Source organism: Lepidochelys kempii, chromosome 2 (assembly GCF_965140265.1).
Source record: "Lepidochelys kempii isolate rLepKem1 chromosome 2, rLepKem1.hap2, whole genome shotgun sequence".
In the NCBI taxonomy this organism is placed as follows: domain Eukaryota; kingdom Metazoa; phylum Chordata; order Testudines; family Cheloniidae; genus Lepidochelys; species Lepidochelys kempii.
Window position 1 is genome coordinate 168,231,059 of NC_133257.1, and position 11,827 is coordinate 168,242,885.

Sequence of the window (11,827 nt, forward strand, 5' to 3'; positions counted from 1 at the left end):
GGAAATCTCCACACTTACACAGTGTAACCAAGATAAGAATCTGATGCTAAGGCATCCTGTTTTTCCAGCCACAACAGTTTCTTCACTTTGGACTTCATTGTGCAAATATTCACGTTGGTGATCACTAGCAGAGTCTGTTGTAGTCTATGGGACTACTCTTACTCATACAAGCTCTCCAACATGAATAAGAGAGTTGTACAATGTAGTCCTTTAAGAATGCAGTAAACTGAGCACATAAGTATGTCTTTCTACTCTGTTTTGTAATATTTTCAAGAGTACGAATCAAGTACATTTTCAGTAGAAGTGAAGCAGAATAGTTGTTAAAGCAGCATTAGCTCTGTCCCTTATAGAAATGACCAGGGAGTCCTTATTTGCATGTCTTTGGACCAAATGCTCGCTTGTTGCTGCTTCTTTTTTCCAATATAGGCAAGATGTGGTTAAAACTGTAGAAAACCAATGCCTTTTCTAATCTTAATGCCTGAAAAAGGTCAAAAAAGTAATATTAATAAGGATCAATGTACAAGAGAGAGAGTCTAGAAAGGCATTTCTTTGCCATGACACCATGTAGTTAGCAGGGAATCATAAATCAGAATTGGAGAAGGTCCATTTGTGCTTCTATTCCATTTTCCCCTCCCCTCTAATGGAAGAATTCTTACTTCAGCATAGGTTCTAATGGCTGGTGCGATGGGGCTGCCACCAGCTCCTTTGAGACACTATTCCACAATCTAACAGATCATGCAGTTAGTTGTAAAGCAATTTCAGAGTTAACACTTAAGTAGTAGTCTTCATTCCTAAGTATTAACTATATCACAACAGCAGATTTTCCTATGCTAACATATAGAAGAACTAATAAGCAGCAGATAAATCTGACCTAATTTGCCAGGCAGCCATAAAACCTATAGGAAATCTAAAGAAGTTGTCTTCTTGAGGGTTTAAAGGAAGATTATGAACAAGTATATAAATGCTTTTCTGTGGAGCTACAGATGTAGTAGAAAAGTTTGCATACATAATTATGCAAACAAGTTGGTAGATCAGTTAAGGGTTCCTCAACAGAAGAGCAAGAAAAAATTCTAGCTTAATATAGGCAGCAAGCCAGATCCTCAGCTGTTTAATGTCATAGCTCAGTTGGAGCAACAGGTATTGACCCTGCATTGCATAAGAGAAACTGAAGATTTCCTGGACAGACTCAGGCTATGCTTCTACAGGCACAAGGTTCTGAAGATTCAGAGCAGGCTGTGCAGCACGGACAGGAGGACGGTGAAGAAATCTGGCAACATGTGACCTCCAGAAGAAGGGGGAATGTCCATGTACCAGCAACGCGGACACAGGTAAGAAACCATTTTCATGTTCTCTCCACAGGTACCATTGCGGGGAGTGGCCCAGATGATACGTCTGGTGGAAGGGAGCAGAAGGAGACTCCACCAGTTGAAAGGCATGAGATGCCCTGTCCTAAGGTTGGGGGTTCCACGACCACCACTCCCAAGAGAAGGAGGCGGGTGGTGGTGGTCAGGGACTCTCTCCTCAGGGGGACCGAGTCACTATCTGCTGCCCTGACCGGGAAAACAGAAGTCTGCTGCTTGCCAGGGGTTAAGATTTGTGATGTGACAGTCTACCGAGACTCATCAAGCCCTTGGACCACTACCTCTTCCTGCTTTTCCACGTGGGCACCAATGATACTGCCAAGAATGACCTTGAGCTGATCACTGCAGACTACGTGGCTCTGGGAAGGAGTATGAGGCGCAAGTGGTGTTCTCGTCCATCCTCCCCGTGGAAGGAAAAGGCCGGGGTAGGGATCGTCGAATCGTGGAAGTCAATGAATGGCTACGCAGGTGGTGTTGGAGAGAAGGCTTTGGATTCTTTGACCATGGGATGGTGTTCCAAGAAGGAGGAGTGCTAGGCAGAGACGGGCTCCACTTAAAGAGAGGGAAGAGCATCTTCGCGAGCAGGCTGGCTAACCTAGTGAGGAGGGCTTTAAATTAGGTTCACCGGGGGAAGAAGACCAAAGCCCTGAGGTAAGTGGGGAAGCAGGATACCGGGAGGAAGCACAAGCAGGAGCGTGTGAGAGGGGAGGGCTCCTGCCTCATACTGAGAACAAGGGGCGACCAGCGGGTTATCTCAAGTGCCTATATACAAATGCACAAAGTCTGGGAAACAAGCAGGGAGAACTGGAGGTCCTGGCAAAGTCAGGGAATTATGATGTGATTGGAATAACGGAGACTTGGTGGGATAACTCGCATGACTGGAGTACTGTCATGGATGGGTATAAACTGTTCAGGAAGGACAGGGAGGCCAGAAAAGGTGGGGGAGTTGCACTGTATGTAAGGGAGCAGTATGACTGCTCAGAGCTCAAGTATGAAACTGCAGAAAAATCTGAGTGTCTCTGGATTAAGTTTAGAAGCCTGAGCAACAAGGATGATGTCATGGTGGGAGTCTGCTATAGGCCACTGGACCAGGGGGATGAGGTGGACGAGGTTTTCTTCTGGCAAGGCGCAGAAGCTACTAGACCGCACACCCTGGTTCTCATGGGCGACCTCAATCATCCTGATATCTGCTGGGAGAGCAATACAGCGGTGCACAGACAATCCAGAAAGTTTTTGGACACTGTAGGGGACAATTTCCTGGTGCAAGTGCTGGAGGAACTAACTAGGAGTGGAGCTCTTCTTGACCTGCTGCTCACAAACTGGGAAGAATTAGTAGGGGAAGCAAAAGTGGATGGGAACCTGGGAGGCAGTGACCATAAGATGGTAGAGTTCAGGATCCTGACACAAGGAAGAAAGGAAAGCAGCAGAATACGGACACTGGACTTCAGAAAAGCAGACTTTGACTCCCTCAGGGAACCGATGGGCAAGATCCCCTGGGAGAACAACATGAGGAGGAAAGGAGTCCAGGAGAGCTGGCTGTATTTTAAAGAATCCTTATTGAGGTTACAGGGACAAACCATCCCGATGTGTAGAAAGAATAGTAAATATGGCAGGCGACCAGCTTGGCTTAACAGTGAAATCCTTGCTGACCTTAAACACAAAAAAGAGGCTTACAAGAAGTGGAAGATTGGACAAATGACCAGGGATGAGTATATAAATATTGCTCAGGCAGTAGGAATAGAATCAGGAAGGCTAAATCACACCTGGAGTTGCAGCTAGTGAGGGATGTTAAGAGTAACAAGAAGGGTTTCTTCAGGTATGTTGGCAATAAGAAGAAAGCCAAAGAAAGTGTGGGCCCCTTACTAAATAAGGGAGGCAATCTAGTGACAGAGGATGTGGAAAAAGCTAACGTACTCAATGCTTTTTTTGCCTCTGTCTTCACGAACAAGGTCAGCTCTCAGACTACTGCACTGGGCAGCACAGCATGGGGAGGAGGTGGCCAGCCCTCTGTGAAGGAAGAAGTGGTTCGGGACTATTTAGAAAAACTGGGCGTGCACAAGTCCATGGGGCCGGATGTGTTGCATCCGAGAGTGCTAAAGGAATTGGCGGATGTGATTGCAGAGCCATTGGCCATTATCTTTGAAAACTCATGGCGATCGGGGGAAGTCCCGGAAGATTGGAAAAAGGCTAATGTAGTGCCCATCTTTAAAAAAGGGAAGAAGGATGATCCTGGGAACTACAGGCCGGTCAGCCTCACCTCAGTCCCCGGAAAAATCATGGAGCATGTCCTCAAGGAATCAATTCTGAAGCACTTAGAGGAGAGGAAAGTGATCAGGAACAGTCAGCATGGATTCACCAAGGGAAAGTCATGCCTGACTAATCTAATTGCCTTCTATGAGGAGATAACTGGTTCTGTGGATGAAGGGAAAGCAGTGGATGTGTTATTCCTCGACTTTAGCAAAGCTTTTGACACGGTCTCCCACAGTATTCTTGTCAGCAAGTTAAAGAAGATGCACTACAAGGTGGGTAGAAAGTTGGCTAGATTGTCAGGCTCAACAGTAGTGATCAATGGCTCCATGTCTAGTTGGCAGCCGGTATTTAGCTGAGTGCCCCCAGGTCAGTCCTGGGGCTGGTTTTGTTCAATATCTTCATTAATGATCTGGAGGATGGTGTGGATTGCACCCCCAACAAGTTTGCGGATGACACTAAACTGGGAGGAGTGGTAGATACGCTGGAGGGTAGGGATAGGATACAGAGGGACCTAGACAAATTGGAGGATTGGGCCAAAAGAAGTCTGATGAGGTTCAACAAGGACAAGTGCAGAGTCCTGCACTTAGGACAGAAGAATCCAATGCACCGCTACAGACTAGGGACCGAATGGCTAGGCAGCAGTTCTGCAGAGAAGGACCTAGGGGTGACAGCGGACGAGCAGCTAGATAGGAGTCAGTGTGCCCTTGTTGCCAAGAAGGTCAATGGCATTTTGGGGTGTATAAGTAGGGGCATTGCCAGCAGATTGAGGGACATGATTGTTCCCCTCTATTCGACATTGGTGAGGCCTCATCTGGAGTACTGTGTCCAGTTTTGGGCCCCACACTACAAGAAGGATGTGGAGAAATTGGAGAGAGAGTCCAGCGAAGGGCAACAAAAATGATTAGGGGACTGGAACACATGAGTTATGAGGAGAGGCTGAGGGAGCTGGGATTGTTTAGTCTACGGAAGAGAAGAATGAGGGGGGATTTGATAGCTGCTTTTAACTACCTGGAAGGTGGATCCAAAGAGGATGGATCAAGACTATTCTCAGTGATAGCAATGGATCTAGACTATTCTCAGTGATAGCAGATGACAGAACGAGGAGTAATGGTCTCAAGTTGCAGTGGGGGAGGTTTAGGTTGGATATTAGGAAAAACTTTTTCACTAGGAGGGTGGTGAAACACTGGAATGCGTTACCTAGGAAGGTGGTGGAATCCCCTTCTTTAAAAGTTTTTAAGGTCAGGCTTGACAAAGCCCTGGCTGGGATGATTTAGTTGGGATTGGTCCTGCTCTGGGCAGGGGGTTGGCCTAGATGGCCTCCAGAGGTCCCTTCCGACTCTGTTATTCTATGATTCAATGAAGTCAGTGGAGCTATGCCAATTAACACAAGTTGAGGATCTGGCCCAGCATGCATACCGAAGTACTCTGTTTTAGGCAATTTTTTTCTGGACTTCGGAAAAACCCCCACCTGGGTTACAGAAAGTGGAAGTTCTTTATTTGTACTTTAACCAAGACAGGGATTAAATAACCCTTAAAGAAAAAAAAAATCTAGAAGTCTATATTTCATTCCTTGCATCTCTGAAAACTAAGTAAAATAAAATAAATAAATCTATAAAACTATATCCATTTACTCTTGGGTTGGTATTTCTAGTAACATTTTCATTTCAGTTATACCCCCCAAGAGATCATGAACACGGTTAGGCTGACAAGCGTTAATATATCAGCCTTCTTTATATTTCTCTGTGGCTTCAAAGCACAACAAATGCTTTGAAATCCATCTGGATTTGTTGTCGTCAAGAATTTCAAGTGAGTTGTTCATAAATTAAGTTATTTGACAGGACAGAAGTCGTGATAAACAAAGCAAAATCTGTAACAGCTTTGGGGTTTTACCATATAAGCAGCATTATTAATCTATTTTAACAGCTCTAGAAATTATTCTAATTTCTGACCCTTTGTGGGGTCATTACATATAGGAGTATATTGAATTCTGAAATCATATTTATGAAGTATCCTATTTGTCTAAGTAACAAAGCTCAATAATGATAATAATAATAATTCGAATACAAATAATAAAAAGATTCTAATACAATTCTGTCTTCATTGAGGAATTCCATTTTAATCACAATTGGGAGACTGTTCTTTTGTATGGTACTTTTGCTCCCAATCCCATTAAAAGTTCTCTATAAGCTGAAACACTTCCCATACTGCAGCATGGCCCCCACAAAAAGCTATACGGCAAGTGATAAAGAGACATCTTTATTAGGCTTCTGAGTTTTGGGGTTTTGTTTTTTCCAGTTTTGGTTTGCAATAACATTTATTTTTCTTTGTAACTCTAGTATAAAAGATACTACCACACACACAAATACAAGCAAATTCTGTACGCAGAGATAGGAGTGGAGGGAGATAAAATCTGTTTCTGTGAAATTTTATGTACCACTGCTTGGGAATTGGTACTGTCTCCTCTTTGGAGGAGAGTTTTTTTTTTTTTTAAATAAAGCATATGTCAAACTCCATTTATATACAATATATACATGCACACACACTTGTGTATGCACACATGTGAATCTGCATACACATTTTCTTTTATATAAGTTCATTTAATCATTTAAGGAGTCAATATGTTTTTCTTTATCAGAATACGTGACTCATTCCCATTAACGGAACACATGCATACAGAGAAAATAGACTTACCTGTTTGCAAATACTTCCCTGACCCAAATCAAATGGTAGAGTGCTGTACTTAACATCCACAAGACAGTTGTGAGTACAGTTATAAAAATGGCTTCCAATACTGGCTGCAGTTATTTCCATCTGCAATTGTGCATGCATTTAGTGGTTATCTGATTGCACATATAAGTTACTTCCCTTCCATCTTAATCGACTGCAATGGTATATGAAAATAACTGTGCCTACTGTTTTGCACTCACAAATATTATTGGCCGAGTTGAGGCCCAGCTATGCGGTGTCAGTATGATAAAACATGCAGTATAGGCTGCAATTAAAGTGCTGTATAGCTTTAGTTATCCACCCTGAACACACACCTCCTTACTCATCCTACTTATCACTTATTCTAACAGAGAATACGAATAATTGAAAAAAAATGGCACTGTATTATGGGAAGGTTTCCTTAGAACTGCCAGAGTCAGAATGGGGTAAAACAAAGCTGAAAACCCAAATCTTTTTCAGAACTATGCAACTCCTCACTTAAAGTCCTCCCAGTTAACGTTGTTACGGTGCTGATCAATTAGGGAACATACTCGTTTAAAGTTGTGCAATGTTCCCTCATAACTGGCAATCGCTTGCTTTGTCCACTGCTTTCAGGAAGAGCAGCCCATTGGAGCTAGCTGGTGGGGGCTTAGAACCAGGGTGGACAGGCAGCCCCCCACTGCCATGTGCTGCTCCTGCCCTCTGCCTTGCAGCTGCTCCCCAGAGCCTCCTGCTTGCTGTGTGGGGGGATGGGGAGGGCTAATGTCACGGTGTTCCCCTCCCACCTGCTCCTGCACCCCACTTACCCCTTCTCCATATAGGGCAGGGTGGGGACATAAATGGAGAGAGACAGAGAGAGCTTGGGGGCAGGAGCTGCTGCCTCAACTGCCTGATCCACTTAAAAGACAATGTACTTAAGAGTGCGGTCAGCATACTTAAAGGGGCAATGCACATCTCTCTCTCTCCCCCACACACAGGGTGTATGTCTCTGTCTGCCATGCTGCCTCCCCTCCCTCCATTCCTGCTGCCTTGTAGAGTGTGAGGCTACATTAACAACAATGTGTTAACCTTTGAGGGCTTAGCCAAAAGCTAGATCATTAGCAGGAAGGCATTCCCTGGGAAATATCCCACCCTCTAACTTCACCACCTCAACCAAGCTTCACAATCATCATTGCCATGTACAGTATTAAATTGTTTAAAACTTATACTGTGTGTAAAAAAAAAATTTCCCTGGAACTTAACCCTCCCCCCTTTACATTAATTCTTATGGGGAAATTGGATTTGCTTAATATTGTTTTGCTTAAAGTCACATTTTTCAGGAACATAACTAAAACGTTAAGCAAGGAGTTACCGTATTACGCTTCCAAAACCATCAGGCATGATTGTTGTATGACACCAGCGAGCCCATTGGTTTTATTCTTCCACCACACACTGAACTGTAACCTAACTGCATTTTAAGGCTACTCTACAGTCAGTAATGCAAGATTCTTACATTAAATGAAGACATAGATGGGGTTTGAAAGCTGTGGATGAAGAACACATTAAAATTTTAAACACTAAGCTATTGAGACCTGGAGACAACACATGCAGGGAAGCACATTATATTGACTTTGCTTCTGGATGTACTTTGTTGAAACAGTAAGGATTTCAGAATCTGGCCCTAAAAAGGGCACACCAACTACCCACATTTCTTCATTTTTAAAGGAATAAATTGCTGTGCCAAGATTCAAGACATTGGGGAGGGAGGAGAGGAGATGGGCCTACTGTTTGCTGGCATATGTCTTGAACAGTGCTAGTGTTCGGAGCATAGCCACCTAGGGATGGCAGGGGGAAAGTGCTCTGATTTATTCTCTGAACAGAATCATTCTCTGGCTTTTTTAGAAGGTGAAAAATATGGAAAGGCATTCAAAAGAAAAATATGTTCCTAAGATTACACAAATACCACAGATGACACCAAAGAAGATTCAAACAGTGTATTTATAACCTTCGTAAAGATGAATTTTCTCTCTCAAATATATGAGAGAGAGGCATGAACTGCAAAATACTAGGCTGAATTTCTAACTCCCAAAAGTGCAGGAGCATTCAGATCTGGGTTTTGGTTCAGGCCCGCATCTGCTAGTGTCCGTGCACAACAGTACCGGTTTACAGAACTCAGCTATAATGAAAATCTATTTATAAGGGGAAAAGAAAGAAAAAGTAACTGTACAATCAGACCTTAAGTCCAACACTGTTTCAATATGCAAGACGTATTTGCAATGATAATGAACCTCCACCATTGTGAAGTTTCCTGTAAAACAAAAACAAAAAACCACAACACAAAAACGCTTCACTATAAAAGTATTCCACTAGATAGAAAACTGACTCTTTAAATATTGCCATATTCTATCCTCTGAACCATACTCTGATTAATACACCAAGGTCCATAATCATTCCCACAGAAATTATGTAACTGACATCCCAGTTTGAACAGGCAAAAAAAAAAAAAGTTGATTAAAGGATGCATTACTGACACTAACTAGCTATTAACAATGGAAATCAGCCCCAAATGGCAAATCGGTTTCAAAAGGGATAAGTTTTATGGTTAACATTGTACAAAAAGGGAACAGTAAAAGTAATGCTGAAAATGCAATGGAAATCCTGTGGAAACTGTCATGGCACATACATATTAATATTGAATGGCTTCATTGGGATTTTTTTTTCTATAAATACCAAAGGAATTAATAAAGATCAGCTCCCTCATTTTTAAAATGTTATGGTTTCACTGAACTGGAAAGGTAGTGTTTAAAGGGAAAATTATATACTACTGCAGGTGCAATATTAACAAGAAAGAAAAAATCTTTCTTTAAGAAACCATTTCAAGAACATAAGATCACAGACTAACCGTCACAAATGAGTTAAAAAAGCCACGCCCTTACCATGAATTCTTCGAGTGTCTGGTAGGTCTTTCCCCTGAACTCGCAGTAGTTCTTCCTCTCTTTGCACTGTGGGCAGCACTGACTGGTGTCTACATGAATACACCGTGGATGGAGTCTTGGGCACTCAGGTTGAATGCACAGAGGTCCCTCGTCAGTGCAAAGGCAGGGGCAAGCAGAGGGACCTGGAGTAAACTTCTCCCCGATAGCGTAAACGAAGCCACTCTCATCCACACAGCCTTTCCCACGGTAGTCTGGATAGGCATACTCCTCCGGAGGCTCAGGAGTAGTACTAGCAACAACTTCTGGGAGGGATGATTCTTCAGCGGCCTGAGGTTCCTCTGGAACACCATCCCTTTGCTCCTGTGCTTGAATGTTCCCAGATTTACTGCTTGTTCCCTGACTACTCCAAACCTGTTTTTGCTTAGTCCAAGATTCTTTGTTTGAAAAATTTCTGTTTCCTTTGCTCTTCCAATCTCTGGTGCCCTCTTCCCGCCCATTCCTTCCAATTTCATTCATTTTCCCTGGGCCTGTCTGACTCTGACTGTCCGGCCTGGTTGATGTATGATCCCTCTTTTCCTGGCTTGTTTTTATCTCCTGTTTGTCTGGAGCCTTGGCCAGTTTTTGCACAGGTATGGTGGAGCTACAGAGAGCAACCATGAGACAGCAGGTTACAAGAAGAGAACTAGAGAGAGCTCCAATTGCCATTGCAGTAGAGCTAGGCATCACCTACGGCATCCCAGAGGGACAAGAGATGCTGCATTCACATCAGAGAGAATCACTACGTAAATCCACAGTCCCTAGGAAGAGAACAATTAGGAACACTTCAGCTCACACATTTTTCACCTTGCATTTGTACCAATGCAACATCTCAAACGACATGCAACTTTGTTTGTCTTTTGTATAAATTATCAAAGATCTTGTGCTGCATCCCTCCCTCTACACTTTGCCTGTATGTTGTTTTATAGATAGCAAGTTGTTTGGGACAGTGACCTGTCTTCTTACATCTCTAAAAATGCTACACAAACTTAGTGAGGTATAATTAATAAGAGCTGGCATAAATCAGAGGGTTTTTAAAAATAAAAAAAAAAGACTGCTGTAAAGTGGATGTACCTAGAATCAAATGAAGCTCCTTAAATCACAGCAGACTCCAGAACAAACACCAACCATTCACTTCCATTTTCTGACTTCATGTATGATGATTTTCATTAATCTTTTATTCAGTCTGATAAGAGTTGTTTTAAAATAACTGCTAGTGAGCATTATTTAAAAAAAAAAAAAGTTCAAACATGTTATTAAAGCCAGCAAAGCCAAATAGATCTCTTTGCAATTTCTAACAGTATGCATATGCTGCCTGTTTCTTCCTCTGGTTTACAACAGCAAAGCAAAATAGTTCAGGACTCTACAGCAGAGATTTATTTAAACCTAATGTTTCAGGAGTTTAGTAGAAGCCCTACCAACATAATTACCCCAGCTATTGATTTAAAATATATTTTAAAATTTTATGTTGTGGACAAAAAATGTGAGATGCTAGGTAAACATAAACAGCCTTTACAATTGTTTTCCAACTTTCTGTATAAAGTAACATTTGAGCTACCTTTGCACAAAGCCCTTTGAAAAAACCACCACCACCGATCAGAATATGCTTAGCCCTAGAATAAATGCACCTCTCAGCCTCTCTCACATGTAGTTCTGGCAGACATATCAGATATTGCACTTTGCTGTCTGCTTTCTATAGAGTTTCTCATTGACGAGGCAGGTTAAAAAAAAAACACACACACACAAAACTGATCCCCCACCACACACACACACACCCTGATTTCTGGGGGCTCCTGTAGCTTGCGGAAGGCAAGATAATATCTAAGTCAGTGAAAAGCAGAAAGCCACTTCTGCGTCTGGGAAACTGAGAAGAGATGGAGCAGGGGATAAGCAATTGCAAGACAACCGTTCATCATTCACCCTCCCCTCCTAGGGGGCTGCTCAAACTTTCCCATGGAAAGCAGACAGTGGGGGCTGACGAGCACCAGGCTAGCCCAGCACAACCTACCTTTGCTAAGCCCCTCTCCAGCCCCAGGAGCAGCAGCCAGCTCTCTGCCTCGGTGCCTGCGACTTCGGTGCCTGCGATTTCAGAGCCAGCCCTCCCCTTCTCCGCCTGGCACTTCACTCCTCCAGCCGCCCCGCTCTCCCCTCCCAAGCAGCCCTCCCTCCTCGTCCCAACTTTCCCCGGCTGGGGCGAGCCGGCAGGAGGCCAGCCTCGGGAGGGCGGGGAAAGGCGGGCGGGGGCAGCGCCCCGTCACCTACATGCACGCGAGCGTGAGCCCCGCGGACCGCGGCTTCAGCCCAGCAGCCGGCTCCCGGCGAGGAGAAGCCGCAGCTCCAGCTTGGCTCCCGTCCTCTGGCCACACGGGGGGGCGTGCGCGGAAGGGGGAAATCAGCTTCTCCGGGGACACGCACAGCGGCCACCGGCTCAGTCCTTCTGGGCTGCCCCCCCCCCTACTCCTCTAGCATCCTGGCGGGGAGCCGCCCCGAGCGTCACGCCGGACTCCGGGGCTCCCCGCAGCCCGCCTCCGCGGGGACTCTGGGCTCTCTCCGGCGCGG

General features: G+C 44.2%; 1 protein-coding gene across 3 annotated transcripts in view; it reads right to left on the minus strand.

Moving 5' to 3' along the window:
* VWC2 (von Willebrand factor C domain containing 2) overlaps positions 1–11,389 on the minus strand; it is a 117,259-nt gene extending 105,870 nt beyond the window's left edge. For all 3 annotated transcript variants that reach the window (XM_073332728.1, XM_073332729.1, XM_073332730.1), the window contains exons 1-2: positions 11,277–11,389; positions 9,233–10,029 (exon numbers count right to left, since the gene is read on the minus strand). In XM_073332728.1, the coding sequence (XP_073188829.1) occupies positions 9,233–9,955 (723 nt within the window). In that variant the 5' untranslated portion in view covers positions 9,956–10,029; positions 11,277–11,389. The remainder of the gene's footprint in view (positions 1–9,232; positions 10,030–11,276) is intronic.
* Positions 11,390–11,827: the final 438 nt, after the last annotated feature.